The sequence below is a fragment of the Ostrea edulis genome, chromosome 1, assembly GCF_947568905.1.
Source record: "Ostrea edulis chromosome 1, xbOstEdul1.1, whole genome shotgun sequence".
Classification (NCBI taxonomy): Eukaryota; Metazoa; Mollusca; class Bivalvia; order Ostreida; family Ostreidae; genus Ostrea; species Ostrea edulis.
In genome coordinates this window covers 36,079,279-36,095,874 of record NC_079164.1, presented here as the reverse complement: position 1 = coordinate 36,095,874, position 16,596 = coordinate 36,079,279, and the positions used below count along the sequence as shown (strand labels likewise).

Below are 16,596 nucleotides of genomic sequence, written 5' to 3'. Positions count from 1 at the left end.
AGCTGATTATTATTTGGTTACATTTTTATTATGGATTGACTACCTACAGTTGTTTCCTTGTGTTATAGTTGGATTACTACTAAGGCCTGGGCCTCTTTCTTTTGCCCTTCTCCCAATTTGGTATGGAAAAAAAAACACTTGTCAGGGCAAATGAAATATAATATCAATAAGGCATTAAAGAGACTGTGGGTACATTTAGAGGTAAAGCATATATGTGCTTTTTGCCAATTTTTAGACTTAAGTTGTGTGACCTTTCAATAAGTCTATAGTGTAAGGTAATCTGTATTCTTTTGTAATTTCAGAATGGGAGAATGTTTTGAATATGAAAGATAAAAGTGAGTATATTTGTATTGTCTACCTATAAAATCACCTGAAACCTTTTGGATAGTATTTTCTTTTTAAGGTTCATTACATAGTAAAACATGGTTACAGCGACAGGGGTTGAAATTAACTTTTTCTACAACAGGCTAATTTTAGCCTGTGGATTTAAAATCCACAAGCTAAAATGAAAACCTACAAGCTAAAATAAACTAATGAATCATTGCTCTTTTTACATGTATGTTATCTAAATGAATGATTTTTTCCCCATGATTACTGAGCTTGATGGGTCAACAAACATTGTTTGGACTAGTAAATAACATAGGTCATATGATGGTATGTTGGGGTCTCTTGACCCTCACACCTCTAATCTAATACCACCTACATGTACTGCAGGTCTAGATTCAAAGTTTCCAATTTCATACCACATCAGTGTTGTAACTATAGGGATTTTTCAATACTAGTCCCGGACTCGTGGTTTGTGAGCAGCTTCTGTCCCATGAAAATTCAAGAAGTCCTTTTTGTATCTGATTTTTGAGAAAAGTACAAATGTAAAATGAGAAGTAATTGTTCTACATACCTATTGAGAATGAACACAAGCTGATACTTTTCTCTGTTTGCTTTATTCTCAAACAAATTGCAAACATTGATGTATGTGTAAATAAATCTTAATTATCTACCCATAATTGTGATAAAATTATATCTGATAATTGGATATTTTTGGCCTCGGATTAACCACATATGTTGATGTGGTCAGCGATACACTCTCGTGTCATCACAACAATCCAACACATCAATAGGACAGCAAATTAACATAGGTAGGACTTGTTGGATTGATTATAAATAATTATTGTTGTGGAATAAATTTGTTGTTTACTGATGATCTGTAAATAATAACATATGATGCTACATTCTATTCTTGTAAAAAAAAAAAAAAAAAAAAAGATACCAGAAGAGTTTGATAAAACATAGACTGATTTTTAATAATAAATAACAAAAGCCTCGTACTTGAAATTCAGTTTAATCATCCCTCTAAGTGAACAGAGCATGTGACATGTGTCTGTATTTGTGATCATAATGTGATATATAAACTTTACTAGTAAAGCATTTATTTGATTCTGAATTTCTAAAAAACTTATATATAAAAGAAAAAGATGGATGGAAGTTGTTGAAATTGGTCATTGATGTAAACATTTATATGATTCTGAGTGCAAGTTTAAGAAGAGCAAATTAAGCATCACTGTAAAAAGTGTATATGAGCCAATCATGGTTTGTAAATCACCACTTGCTAAGATTTTCGAGTGTCCACAATTTTCAATAATAATTTTTCAAATTTACTCACATTTTGCGAGTATTGCTTGCTAATTTCTACCCCTGAGTGAACATACTTATAATGAATTCACGCTAACAGCAAAATGATTTTTATTCCCAGTAGTTCTGATATGAACTATCAAGGTATTGGATATAATGAATTACATTGATAATCGGAATTGCTCATCCTCAGCACCTCACTATAAGCATGTCTTGCTGTATGTAGTATGAATAGAAGCTGAAGGTGAAGAAGTAAAGCAGATATTGATGTTTAGGTATCTGATATAATTATATGCAAGATACTTCTCACAGAAAACCAAAACTCTTGTGGTATTTACTTGAGGCTTAAATCGATGACTATTTGTCTCTAAGGCTTGAGCTAATTGATTTTATTAATACCTCTCTATATGGCTTTCAATGCTTTCCAGTGGATCAGATGCAATGGGAATCTATGCTTTCTTTGTAGGAAATCTGGGAGCCTTTGGAATTTATATTGACTTGGGTGGGGGGGGGGGGTGGGGGGGTGTGGTTGTTCTTGGATAAAACTGGCTTTTAACTGCAGATCAAAATTTACACCAAAATATTGCACAGCATAAATGTGCATTGTTACATTTCTACACTTTATATAGCGATTAGATATTAATTCTGAAAGACCAAATTTTTTCCAATCGCTAACAGTTGCATCTATTTTAGTTGTTGATATTTGACAATTTCTTCACAGTGCTTGAATTGGAACCCTTCATATATCTCTGTCCTTATATCATGTTCATAGCAAGTTTAACTTCTTTTTACAATGATTGAAATCTAATGTTAATTGTTTTCTTTTTTAGATCCAGGAAGCGTTGTGGTCTACAAGCAGTGGTAGACTTGCTGTTCTTCAAGCTTCATATTGCCTTACCTAGCCACTTTGTGTTGCTTGTTTTTTTTTTGTTTTTTTTTTCCTCCTTAGTTTTAACCATTGTTAATAGAAAAATCAAACATGTTATCTCTCAATGTTTGTGGATAGACAGTATTTTTATATTCAAATGTCTTGTGAAAAAAAAATGAAAGCATTGGTGAAAATGATAATTTTTCTTTTACTGCATTGTGTATTATCTGAGTGTACCACCACAGACGAAGCAGACAAACTTTGAATTGTGTGCAGTTTGTATGATGTAACTCTTTCATTTATATTTGCATACATTCCAGTAGTTATGTTTGGAATCTGCTGGGTAAATATTATGATAGTTAATACAAAACCTGTTCAATATAATATTTTCAGAAGACTTTGGGGAAAATAAAATTTTCATGTTAATTGTTTCCCCAGTTTTTCTGTAGTAGAGCTAGATTGGTAATTCTTTCATGAGATGTGGGCAGTGGCCCACAAGCATTAACCCAAAAAGATATTATATTCCAGCCAAGCAATGTTTGAAAAAGGAACACAATTTTTTTGTTGATTGAAATGTTTGTTCCATATCAATAGTAATTTCTGATGTAGAATTCTTTTGGGGGAATAATACAGAAAGTGGATGTTTAAGTAGGAAGTTGTTGTTTTTAGGCAGAAAATTTGCAAAACATTCCTAAAGAACTTGAAATAAATTGCAATATCTGGGAAATGTGTGATTGTAATGTTAAGTCACTAAATATTGTGTTCATAGAGCAAGTCATCTTTTCATGTGAAGTTTGCACATTTTCTTCAACTTGATTGCAAACTGTAAACATCTCTTCTGGTACAGCACTAATTACTGGAAAAGTTTATCAGACAAGAGGGGGGATGAATGCTTCGTAATATTTACTTTGTAAATGTAGGACTGGGTAATGAGGCCTAGTGATTCTATTTTGACGTTGATTTGTGAATGTGAAATCATTTTGACCACCTTGTGTAGTCAGTCAACATTCAATAGTAACCACCCAATAGGAAGGGAGCCGAGAGGACACTGATGGACAAAACTCAATCATCTACTGTAGAACAGTACAGAGGGGAATTCAAAATGGGAATTATTCTACGGAGATGCAGTGAACTAGTAAAATTATAGGAGACCAGACGTGTGTGTGGACTGGACTCGGGGGGGAGGAAATGTTGTGACTCTCACAATTATGATGGAGTAAATGAGAAACAACAATTATGTCGGGAGTAATCCGGGTAGCAGGCAGTAGACCCCAACATAGGTAAGTGAGATTGTATTTATTGATTCCAAACATGATATCTAAATGCCATGTTAAATTACAGATATTGTCGGGCCTGTTCTGGTCTATGATATTGCTATGCTTGGTGTATTCATTTTCTATAGGGTTTGTGACCCCCCCCCCCCCCCCCCCCCCCCCCACACACACACACACTTCTAACAAAACTGTAACAGATTATATTGAACTTTTGGATATATATACTCTGAATGGCTTCATGAGTGATTGCATAAGCCAATGGATTTATCGTCATTCACATGTAAACAAATGATGGCAAAACACGTTTTCGGGTTAACACACAGTAGTATAAGCTTATTATGGACAACATTGAAGATGATATCTGTAGGGTGTGTCAAAGAGGCAGAGGCGGATTTTTTTTCCAGAGTCTTTCCTAATTTTCAGTCACTTGTTTATGTGCCTAAAAATTCTGAGGGTATTTCTTGGTACATGTGTTTCATCAAAATTAATTGAAATGTTAGATCTACTTGCATACATACTAGCTCTACACAATCATGAACTCTTGATTGGCTAAAAGTCGACATTCAGCTGAGGTCAAAATTATGTTTTATGCTGGATGGTGACTATTGACTACCTTTTATGACATGTAATCTGTTAAGAGAAATGTGCTGGGTCACAAAACATTTACTTAATGAGATGGGTTGCATTTGAGTTGTGATATGACCTGCAACCTTGCACACTTCTATCGTTAAAATTAAAAATTTCTGTTGGTTCTATTTTCAGGTATGGAGGATGTCATTAATAGAGAAGACAGGAGATTGCAGGGATGATATTGATGCCAGCCTTATAAATGTCAAATTACAGACTCAATTTCTTTATTTGTTGCTTTTATTTTATTCAAAGAAATAGATTAATCAAAAGGATTTACGCCTGTTGATCTTCCTGAATTTTTGCTTTCTTTATCATAAAGTTTGTGTACAAGGAATCATGGCCATTTGGTGGGATCTAGTCGTTAGTGATACATCAGGACTAATAGGGTTGGGTATCAGAAATTTGATATTCAGGTTTATGTGAATGATCACTAACTGCTATTTGTTGCATTGAATTATATTTATTTTAAATTTGCCTGTTTTGAGTATGTTCATGTTGCGCCAATGGTGTGAAATTCTTCATACAAGGTGTTGACAGATTCTTTTCTATTACGGTATGTTGTTTTTAAATTCAGTAAATTGAAATAATTTATCATGTACTGATATTTTTTCTCATATAATTGCCCACCCCACTCCACCCTCATTTAAAAAAAAAAAGTTCTATCTTGTCAAACTTATAAAGAGTCTGCAATATTTATGTGATCCATACATTGTTTCTTTAAAAAAAAACCTAACTAATATTCAATTTTGTGGCTTGTTTGAATCTACATTTCGTAGCTGTTGAGTGGTTTTTTTTCTGTCAACACCTTTGTGAAGTGATTTGATTTGTAAATGCAAAGCCATAATGACTATCATTTTCACTGTGGCATTGTTACTATATTTGTAGCTATTAGGTTTGAAACAAAAGACTTTTCCTTTTGCTTTATTGATACGTTTCTGTTTTGTAAGTTTTTCCACATATTGTATTTCATGTTTATTAAGATTGTTAAATGTCGAATGATGGTATATGTGGTACATGATCTTTTTGTGTTTAAAAAAATATAGTCATATGCTTTGTTAAAAGTGTTGAAATTTTCTAAGTGATGTTTAAAAAATTTTGTATATTGATAGATGTAAAAACAATGGGAGATATTTTGAAGTTCCCTGTTTTCTGTGTTTTGTATGGGGAGGTACTTAAAATTCATTACGGTTGGGAGATTAAAGAGAAAATTAAATAAAAAGAAAAAAAAGTTTAATACAATGCACAAAAAATTAACATTCAGGATGCACAAGAAACAATGCAAGTGAAAATATCTGTCAGTGTTGTTGCTTGTTTAAAAAAAAATCAAGTGCATTGTAAAATATTTAGATATGACTAATGGGGAGGTTAATATTGCTAGAGGTTGCCATTGATAAAGAGGTGAAGAAATGTTTACTGTTTTCCAGGGAATTTTTAAAATGTAATATGTTGGTTTTATTTTGTTAGAAACAGTTAATACTGAATTTTTTTGGGTTTTACATGTATTAGAACCTACGAAAGACAAGGAAATCATTTTAAAAAATGTTAACATGTTTGATAAAGAACAAACTAATTTGTACCTTTTTTTAAAAAGATGATTAAATTTTGAAGTGATTTAACCAGTATGACTGGGTGAAAAAGTTCCGATTTATACCAGTTCTCAAGCGTCTGTTGCAGACATCACTGCCAGTAGGTCTAACGGAAACAGTTCAAGCGATCAATGGAACAATGTGAAACTTGAGAAGCTCAATATGCATTGACACAGGACACTATGTGTCGGGTTATTAACAATAAATAATACCTATATCACCCAGTGTTTTTTGTTATTCCACAGATTTTTCTGAAAGTGGATTCCATCTGTATGTAAGAGCTTATATTAACATCCTTTTGCTTCCTGATAAACATCTTTAAAATGACACCAAAATCATTAAAAAAAAATGTTTACATGAACAAGGAGGAAATAGCATGGGTCATAGGTGTCCTATAGGAATTGATCATGTCCTGTATCTGGGATTTTTGTCCTAGAATACCTATAAAAACTGGCTTTTATATGAAATATATAATATAAATATGCCTTGATATATATAAGTTACGAGACATTTCTTTGAGCTGTGCTTATAAACAAAGGCAGGGAAGTGGGTCGTCTTTACAGGATGGAGGACAAACATTACAACCCAAGTATGCTGCTAGGGCAAAAGGTATTCTCTTTAGAGAAGTGGACAGACATGAGGAGTGTGTGAAGGTTTCCCCTGAGGGTGCCAGAAGATTAGACTTCCTACAGGAGAACAAAAACCCACTAAAGATGCTGCCCAGAAGCATGCATTGTTTTTATTGGGTATAATCTCAAATCTGGAAAACCTTATAAAGGATCAGTGGGGTCATGGGCAGTCTCTAAGTAGTTCTTGCTCCTAATAATTGTTTTGTACCTTTTTGGGGAGCCCAGCCTCTAAATGAAGAAGGTGGATAACTGACAAGTAGATGTGGATGGAGTTGGAAGACAATCTAAGTGAGAAGAGGGCAATAAATCTGGCCAGGTTTATCTGCGTAAAAGGTACTAAGTGAATGTTTGATGAATTACAAAACCCAAGATATGGCTTGGTATAAGATCTGTATGTCTGCTTAAGTTGAATCTGTCGGGGGGTGGGGGGAGGTTCATTCTGGAGTTTAGGGTGGTCATGCAGCAGATGAGTGTGTCAGGAGTAAAGAAAAGAGGCCCACAGGCCTTATCGGTCACCTGAGAACTAGTGAAAATGTATCGCTACTCCCAAGGGCCATGAAATCTAGAAAAATATTCCTGTTCTGAATATCTAAGCTAAATTCAAATGTTCAGCAACAGTATGAAACAAGATGTAATCTTAAAACTACAATGCCTTCAAAAGTGCATACACTGATGAAAGGCTTTACATAATATAATAGGTGTAAATTGGACCCATCCTAGAGTCATTAAAACCCTGGGTTCTTAAATTCACCATTTTATGTACATCCTTTTCTGCTACTCTTAAGTATGCATTTAGATTTCATACAGTATCAGCAAACTTACACATAAATACTGTATACTAAGTTTGGCCCGACCCTAATACAAACCTCTACCCCTGGGGTCATCAAACTTACAATTTTGGTAAAGGTCTACTTGCTCTTTCTAAATATCCATGTAGTATCAATAACACTAAAGAAGATGCTATTTAAGTGGTGATCAAATGTACCAAGTTTCAATACCCTGGTGCTTACCATTGGGTTTGTATCCTGCCTACAAGGTTTTCCAACTTAAGTAATACTTTGACCTTGAGAAACAATAGGCATCTTCCTCTCATCATGGTGATCAAATGTACCAAGTTGCAATATTCTGGAACTTATGGTTGGGTTTGTATCCTGCCTACATGGTTTTCCAACTAAAGTAATACCAAGACCTTGACCTTTAATCTTGAAAAAAAAATAAATAGGCATCTTCCTCTCATCATGGTGATCGAATGTATCAAGTTGCAATATCCTGTAGATTACGGTTAGGTTTGTATCCTGCCTACAAGGTTTTCCTACTAAGTAATACTACGACCTTGACCTTGAAAAACAAGACATCTTACTCTCATCATGGTGATCAAATGTACCAAGTTGCAATATTCTGGAACTTATGGTTGGGTTTGTATCCTACCTACATGGTTTTCCAACGAAGTAATACTGCGACCTTGACCTTTAATCCTGAAAAACATTTAAAAGCATCTTCCTCTCATCATGGTGATCAAATGTACCAAGTTGCAATATTCTGGAGCTTACGGTTGACTTTGTGTCCTACCTACAAGGTTTTCCTACTAAGTGATACTTATTACCTTGACCTTTGACCTTGAAAACAATAGGCATCTTCCTCTCATCATGGTGATCAAATATGCCAAGTTGTAATATCCTGGAGCTTACGGTTGGGTTTGTATCCTGCCCACAAGGGTTTCCATCTAGGTTTTCCTACAAAGTGATACTACGACCTTGACCTTCAAAAACAATAGGCATCTTCCTCTCATCATGGTGATCAAATGTACCAAGTTGTAAAATCCTGGAGCTTATGGTTCGGTCTGTATCCTGCCCACTAGGTGCGGACAGACGGATGACGCCATACCACAATACGTCCCCTCTTCAGCGGGCATAAAAAATGATTTGGGACCACCAGCTAAGATACTGTAAACTGCAGAGAGCTAAAACAGACTTCTCAAAAAACTCATAAGAGTACTTTTACGGGATGAGCATTTGTTTATGCTGGCTACCATAGCCGAATTGTCTGAAAAGATGACTATGTTTGGTCCATTCTGGGGCCCATCAGTGTGCTGCAAGAACATCTAAAATTTCTTTCTCATCGATATTTTGTCTGTCAAATTGTGGACATGTGAGGGGAGGTGCAGTCTGTCAAATTTTTATAAACTATTGTTAATAGATTTTTCCTATTTTTATTTTTAAAAATCATTATATGCACCCAGGGGTGCACGAGCCGAGTTGCATGGGATACATTGTAAAGTCAGGAATGATGTGGCATATTCATAATTGTGAAGAACTAATTTCTGTTTTAAACTTTTTGAGTTGCTATCCAGAAAACATATTTGTTTTCAATCTATTTCCAGTCACTATGACCTTGACCTTTGTTCTCCAAAATCAATAGGGGCCTTGCTTTGCTGGTATCCAACAATATATCCAAGTTTCATTTGATTCAAATTAAAAGTTTTCGAGTTATCCTCCTGAAACCAATTTTTTTAAAAATTTTTAAATCTATTTTCGGTCACTGTGACCTTGATCTATTTTCTCCAAAATCAATAGGGGTCTTCCTTACCTGGTACATAACAATATCTTTGAAGTATCATTTGATTCGGATTTAAACTTTCCGAGTTATCATCCGGAAACCAAATATTTCTGAAATTTTCATTCTATATTTGGTGACTGTGACCTTGACCTTTGTTCTCCAAAATTAAAAGGGGTCTTCCTTACCTGGTATCCAACAATATATCAACGTTTCATTTGATTCAGAGTTATCATCCGGAAACCAAATTTTTCATTCTATTTTCAGTCAGTGACCTTGACCTTTGACCATTTTTCTCCAAAATTAATAGGGGTCTTCCTTACCTGGTACCCAACAATATATCAAAATTTCATTTGATTTGATTGTAAACTTTTAGATTTACCAATTGTTGACGCCCAACCGCCCGCCCACATCACCAAACCAATAGCCGAGTTCAACTTCGTTGCAACTCTGCTTAAAATCCTATTTTCCGGGGGGGGGGTCCTACTTTTAGTTAAGCCAAAAGTTGCTATGACCCATGAAATAAAACTAGCTTAGACACTCAACTCATGACATAAAAAATAATTGCTTCATCCATGACCCTGCATTAAAAGTCCCAATGTATGGAAATTGTGCAGAGAAGTTGCATTTTAATAATTGAATATCTTACTATTGTATGTTTTTCAAATACTACTCTGGTGTATTTATTTGTATAACCTTTACCAGTTTTGGAAAGGACATCTGGCACCATTTCTAGTTTCCAGGCAGGTGCCCCTGCTAATACTTGTGACATCTCCACTGAAATGAATAGAAATTTTCTACATGTATTTGACACTGTCCCAAGCCTAGCTGTAGAACTGTAGCTCTCTGAAAAAATATTGGGTCTGATCTGTCCCAATGTTTTTTCTGAGCTACAGTTCTGCAGCTATCTCAAGCTTTGATTTTCCTTATCAAACAGCACATTTTCTGAGAAACTTCTTGACAACAGCCGGATAGCGAAAAATTTGGAACCATTTTATGTTGGTGGTGCTTTCTACAATGAGAGCTGGAAGTTGTCAGGGTTTTTTTTTTAATATATGGGGGTGGGTTTCAATTTATGCTGTTCTTTTACAGTTTCTGATACATTTGTTCTGGAACTCAATATTTCTTAAAACATTAGTTTCTATTGATGATGTGTATATATAACATAGCACTTGTGTTGCTCTTTGCTTGTAATGACCTAAAATTAAATCATCCTGAATTTGCTTGCAATGACCTCTAACTAAATCATCCTGAATTTGCTTGTATTGCAGGTGTAGAACTGTAGCTCTCTAGGAAAATACTTTGATTAGACCCAAATTTTTTTCTTGAAAGAGCTCCAAGCAGTTCTGCACATCTTGTATTCATGCATTTTTTTAACAAGGAAAGGTGGTTTGCATTATAAAGAAATTATTCACACAAAATGCATACACAAGGGTATCCTAAGGGAAGCAAATTTTGACAACTCTTTGAATTGACATATTTAGAGAAAAGTTCTCAAAAATATGTGCAGAGATATTGTACACATGGTTTTGTTTTTGCAACAATACCATTAACATAGCCTATTGTGCCTTAAATTCATACAAAAATCTGTTTCCTACAATAATGATAAGGAACTTTTCACCCAAATCCCTAGGAATCACTGTACTGCTGTAAAATTGGGACATTTTTTGTATCTTTGTAAACGGTTTACCCAAGGACTTACAAGGTCCTTCAATTACGGATCAAAGTACAACTCATAGAAAGCAATTGTAATTGATGAAAAGTATAAATTATCTATAAGAAAAATTGCAAAATTCACTGAAGGTCAAATTAAAACTCAATCAAATCTCCATAGAAAAGCAGATTCTTGCAAAAATCCATGGAGTTTCAAATAAGTAAATCATAAATCGACAATTAAAAAAGATCAGACATTTATAAAAATTTGTAATTGAGAAATTATGGGGATAAATTACATATTCCATATGGTAGATTGTATGAATAAAAATTAAGAATTTATACATAGGACTGTTGCATATTTTAAGCGGTAAATTCATTTTCATCATTTTTGGTAGAAGAAAAATTTGTAGCGTCGCTAAATTTGGTTAAAGATGACACTTCGAAAAGCCTACCATAAAGACGAAAAACTGCATCAAATTTCACATGATTTTATTGTAACCATGGTTACCATCTAAAATATGCAATATGACTAAAAATCTTCACAGACTTCTCTGCTCAATATTTACAATGGAACATGATTTTGCTTCATGCATAAATATGTTGGCCAAATTATATATATATATATACAACTCATTTGGTTGAAATGTTTTGTACAACTTGGTTAAAAATTCACATTGTGCACCTAAGACTTGCTATATCAATATTTACAGTATATTAAAAATATCTTTTTTCTTGTACACAGTACTTGCATTGAATGCAGATTCAACAGACTAACAATGCCATGTCTAACTGACAATAAATATAAATGTACTGAAATCCATGTAAAGTCTGACTTCCGACAGTGGATGCAACTAGACCTCCTGATACAGGATTTGAAGGTAAAGGCTTCCCACATTTTAAAGCAAATGCAATACGTCGATTTATTTCAGCAGTTTTTACAGTTGCTCACACCCACAACAGTCCTCAACATTACTCTAGACTATAAGCAACTCTTCTTTTGAAACAAAAAAGAAAAAAGCATCTTTTATATTTTACTTCACCTACATAATGCTCAAATCTTAAGAAAGGTTCACAAAATATAAAGACAAAAAGCCCCAACTTTATTAAACAAGAGGAGTGTGCATGAATACAGAGTACATGGTTTTAAAGAAAATTAAATGTATATGAAAAAAAAAGATAACAGGTATAATTATCCTGGATTTAAGGACTTTTGTGACAACCCTGAGTTAACTTCACTTTTGAAAGGATGATGCATACATATGTAAGAGAAGAAATGGGGGATTCAGCTGCCCTAATAAAAATGCTGGTTGGGTGAAATGGGAGGGGTATTGAGTAAATGGGAGGGGTATTGAGTTGATATTCCCATACATCACAATCAGTCTACAAAGAGTGACCAATAATAATTTCCATTCTTTTAACAATTGGTGGTAATGGTATAAATACTGTTAACACTGGTTTTGTTCGACATCTGACAATATTACAACATGGTTACTGTTTGCATTTTACTTTATATTACCTATTCATCAAATCCCTCTCTATTCATTTTATATACACCATAGCAACTAATGACACACTAACTATTTTTAATTCATGGATTTTTATTTCAATGAAAGACAGTCATTATTGATTTTTCATCAAATTTGAAAAATAAAATAAAAATATCATCATTTGAATAAAATGATGAATACCAGTACTCATTTCAGTTCAGGTTAGGGACAAAATCAAAAGTTCAGTGCCAGACAAAAAACAAAAATAGCCAAATCAAAGGACCCCCCCCCCCCCGAACATCGATCCAAATCACTTATCAAGTATTTATAATATTGTACATATAATACTCTACCTTTTCTACTGTGCATTCACAAATGAAAGAGTATATAGACTTTGAATGTCACTTCGAATATACAATTAGAACCCCCCCCCCCCCCCCCCCCCCCCAGCTATGCTATAAAAAACCAAGATGTTAAGCCAGCCCCCCAACCCCTATTTGGCAGCAAAGTAATTATGGCACCAAAAGAAAAGTCTTGTCACATGAAATACACATGTGAAATATGAAAGACCTTAATATGTATTTAAAGTTATGAAAGTTAAAGTTTTTCAAAAGTAAGTTAAACTCCAAAAGAAAAAAGAAAAAAAAGGGTTACGAGGTAAAAAAAAAATTGGTACCAAAAAGGATGTCTTGTCACATATGCAATACACGTGAAATAAGAAACCCCTAACATGAATTCGTTCAAAAGTTAAGACCAAGATTAGATATTTTGTGGACAAACTAAAAACTATGCCCCCAAATACCTAATTACAGGGCATAAAAATATTGTGTAATAAATGTTGGACGACAGATCCTCATAGGAGTTCTTGCCCCCGACCCCCCTAAACTATTTGAATTTCGATTTTTATCCGACATTGATCTTTCAATCTCGCTGCTTAAGTACTGACCTGACTTTTTGTACATCTACAAAGCCCAGCAATAAAATCCCAGTTTATTTTTTTTTTACTATCTTCATTTTAAATAAATTACTTTCATATTGTACCTACATTCTCCAATAATACTCCAGTTTGAGCTATATAATTACAATTAAAATTATTTCAAACAATCACAGTATGTAGATCAGGGAGCAGATCCTCTTAATGTTGATTTCAGTAATGACATCGGTTCTTTCTTTCGGTCTTGTCCTAAAGAATTAGTTGCATGGTCCACAATACTAAACACAAACTGCAGACAACCCACTTTAACGTAACTCCCATGATGCAGTAGTGCTGTGCCTTCCCATCCTGCCCCACTTCCTCCAATCAGACTGGAGCTGCTGGCTTTACAATTACATGGCTTTTTTATCTAAAACCAAACAAAAAATACAACACCTTATCCACCAGATATGCATAGTTATTTCCTTAGTACATTAAAAAGATCATTTCAGCACACCTACATATCTGCACCATTGCTTCTGGATTTAATACTTATATATGTAGGTTTCTACAATGAAATCATTCAAAAATGTACAATCTATGTATATGGCTTGTTGAACAATAGTTTAATGAAAAATACAGCATGTAAACTGTATATGCCTTTTCATTTCAATTCTATCCATTTAGGCCAAAAAAAATTAATTAGTTGGTTCTCAGGCCAGTTTTGTCAAAAATAAATGAGGGAGAGAGGCCTTTTATTCTCTTCCTTTTAACCTCATGAAAAACAGACGAGGGATTTTGTTTTTTATTTTATTTTGAAACTCCCATTTTTTAATCCAATGCTCAATAAACATTGAACAAAGAAATCAAGAACATTATTTCCATTTCTTCTTTTTCTCTCTTGTATTTTCTACATTCTTTCTTCTGTGTAGCAACTGGTGATTAGCCCTACAGCTTTCACACGTGGGATAAACCCCTTCAATTAGCTCAATTGTGTCATTTGCACAGTAAATGCATTTTGGAGGGAATAAACCAGCACTAAAACACAGGGTTTTGACACAATCTGAGCTAACTGGTATATAAAGTATCTATAATCCAGTTTGTTCAGATTGTGTCAAAACCCAGTGAATCAGATAACGCATATGAAAATAACAAAATTGTTTTTATTTATGTGTGAACAATTGCTGTGAGCCTATGTCATCTTTCTGTTAAGGCGTAAATCACGTATCAAAACATGCCATTCAGATTCCAGCGTTTCTACTTTCGTTTCGATATGGTACTCAATTTTGACAAGTTTGTTCAGTTTATTCCAGCACATACCATCCTTTGGGCAAGGTACATTATCGATTATCTATAGAAGCTGATTGTGAACCCCAAAACGTTCTCCTAAAATTGTCCGTCTTTGGTTTTTAGACAAAATGTCGTGGCAAAGGCGACAACACGGGCTAGATATGGGGGCCGCCATCACTCAAACCAATTTATGTATGGCGCGATTTGATTGCACGTGTCTGTATCATCCAGATGTTTGTCAAACATTTTACTGACGGGAATATCTACAAGAGGCCCATGGGCCACATCACTCACCTGAGTCACCTTGGTCCATATCAGAAGATTTTCCATATCTATTTGCATGTAAAACCGTAGTCCCTATTATGGCCCCAAACCTACCCCTGGAGGCCATGGTTTTTGCAAACTTGAATCTACACTATGTCAGAAAGCTTTCATGTAAATGTGAACTTCTTTGGCCCAATGGTTCTTGAGAAGAAGATTTTTAAAGATTTTCCCTATATATTTGTATGTAAAACTTTGATCCCCTATTGTGGCCCCATCCGACCCCCGGGGGCCAGGATTTTAACAATTTAGAATCTGCATTATATGAGGAAGCTTTCATATAAATTTCAGCTTTTCTGGCTCAGTGGTTCTTGAGAAGAAGATTTTTAAAGATTTTCCCTATATATTTGTATGTAAAACTTTGATCCCCTATTGTGGCCCCATCCGACCCCCGGGGGCCATGATTTTAACAATTTAGAATCTGCATTATGTCAGGAAGCTTTCACATAAATCTCAGCTTTTCTGGCTCAGTGGTTCTTGAGAAGAAGATTTTTTAATGACCCTACCCTATTTTTACCTTTTCTTGATTATCTCCCCTTGGAAGGCGGCCTGGCCCTTTATTTTAACAATTTAGAATTCCCTTTACATAAGGATGTTTTGTGCCGACTTTGGTTGAAATTGGCCCAGTGGTTGTTGAGAAGAAGTTGAAAATGTGAAAAGTTTACAGACGGACGGACAGACGGACGAACGTCAGAATACGGGTGATCAGAAAAGCTCACTTGAGCTTTCAGCTCAGGTGAGCTAAAAAAGCGGTCAGGGTTTCCGGATTTTTTTTAGCACCCTACGAGCGCTTTAGAGAAATTTTATTTTATTCATTTAATGATAAAAATGGGTAATGCGCATTGTTGAAAGAGATGTGGGCGGGCCCGAGAACCAAGTAATTAATTTTTTTTAGGCCTTAGACAAGTTTGTTGCATACAACTGGAAAGAAGTTTCTACCTCGTTGGCTTTCCCACTCATCGTCAGGCGTTTCTCATCCTTGGTATCGATATCTTTGGGTTTCTCGACCTTCTTGTTTTTGATAATTTTGCGAACTGCTGCTACAACTGAAGTGGGTTGTGGTGTGGAGGAAGGTTTATCACTGAAATCACAGGAGTACAGGACGTTGTCCACCGTTGTTCCGTGCTCACTGTAGTTCAGAAGCTCATAATGTTTTGTTGTCTGAAAAATCAGGAAATGACAATATCAGCAGTCTAAACTAAAGCCTAGTGCAGAACTGTCTACACCAAGAACTGTGTAGATTTAGAATGACAATTTGTACACTCCTCATCATTCAACTTGGTATTATGACAATGCATGATTTCAATATATCTCTGCAGACTATAAGCTAAAATTCTTTGCGTGATCGTGAGGGAAAATAAATTGACTGCAATCCAGTACATCCCATCAAAGTCATTTTGCAGTACCTACTGGTGCAATATTACTACATGTCTATAGATTTTTGCTATTCTCATATTTTGTTTGGGAAATTATCAAACTTGCAAAAAGGTAGGAAAAGAAAAAGTTCTGCCACAAGGAATACACATTTGAAATGTGAAAGCCCCCCCCCCCCTTCAAAAGTTATGGCCAAGTATCAAGTTTTTGCAGACAAACCAAAAACTACTCGGCTAAAACACAATCAGGGTGGACTATTTTGTGTCACAACAAGATATCAAGTTTTCCAATTATATCTTTTAAAAGTGGACATATTTTTAAACCTATTATTAATGATTCTTTTTGTTCTTATGAGACATATCTTTTTTCATTTAAGATATAACTTT

General features: G+C 34.7%; 2 protein-coding genes across 3 annotated transcripts in view; one reads left to right on the top strand and one right to left on the bottom strand.

The window, feature by feature from the left end:
* Window positions 1–6,207, top strand: part of LOC125658060 (uncharacterized) — a 42,211-nt gene extending 36,004 nt beyond the window's left edge. Inside the window, exons 4-6 of one of the 2 annotated variants that reach the window (XR_008798012.1) lie at window positions 303–335; window positions 2,460–3,777; window positions 4,534–6,207. Coding sequence is in view for 1 of the 2 variants with exons in the window: in XM_056147249.1 (XP_056003224.1) it covers window positions 303–335; window positions 2,460–2,494 (68 nt within the window). In the remaining variant the exon portion in view is untranslated. Of the gene's footprint in view, window positions 1–302; window positions 336–2,459 lie in introns of both variants that reach the window. The other variant, XM_056147249.1, reaches the window with a different exon arrangement.
* A 5,090-nt stretch (window positions 6,208–11,297) lies between these two features.
* Window positions 11,298–16,596, bottom strand: part of LOC125658071 (PHD finger protein 12-like) — a 34,715-nt gene continuing 29,416 nt past the window's right edge. The window contains exons 14-15 of the mRNA XM_048889153.2: window positions 15,776–15,997; window positions 11,298–13,655 (exon numbers count right to left, since the gene is read on the bottom strand). Of these exons, the coding sequence (XP_048745110.2) occupies window positions 13,431–13,655; window positions 15,776–15,997 (447 nt within the window). The 3' untranslated portion in view covers window positions 11,298–13,430. The remainder of the gene's footprint in view (window positions 13,656–15,775; window positions 15,998–16,596) is intronic.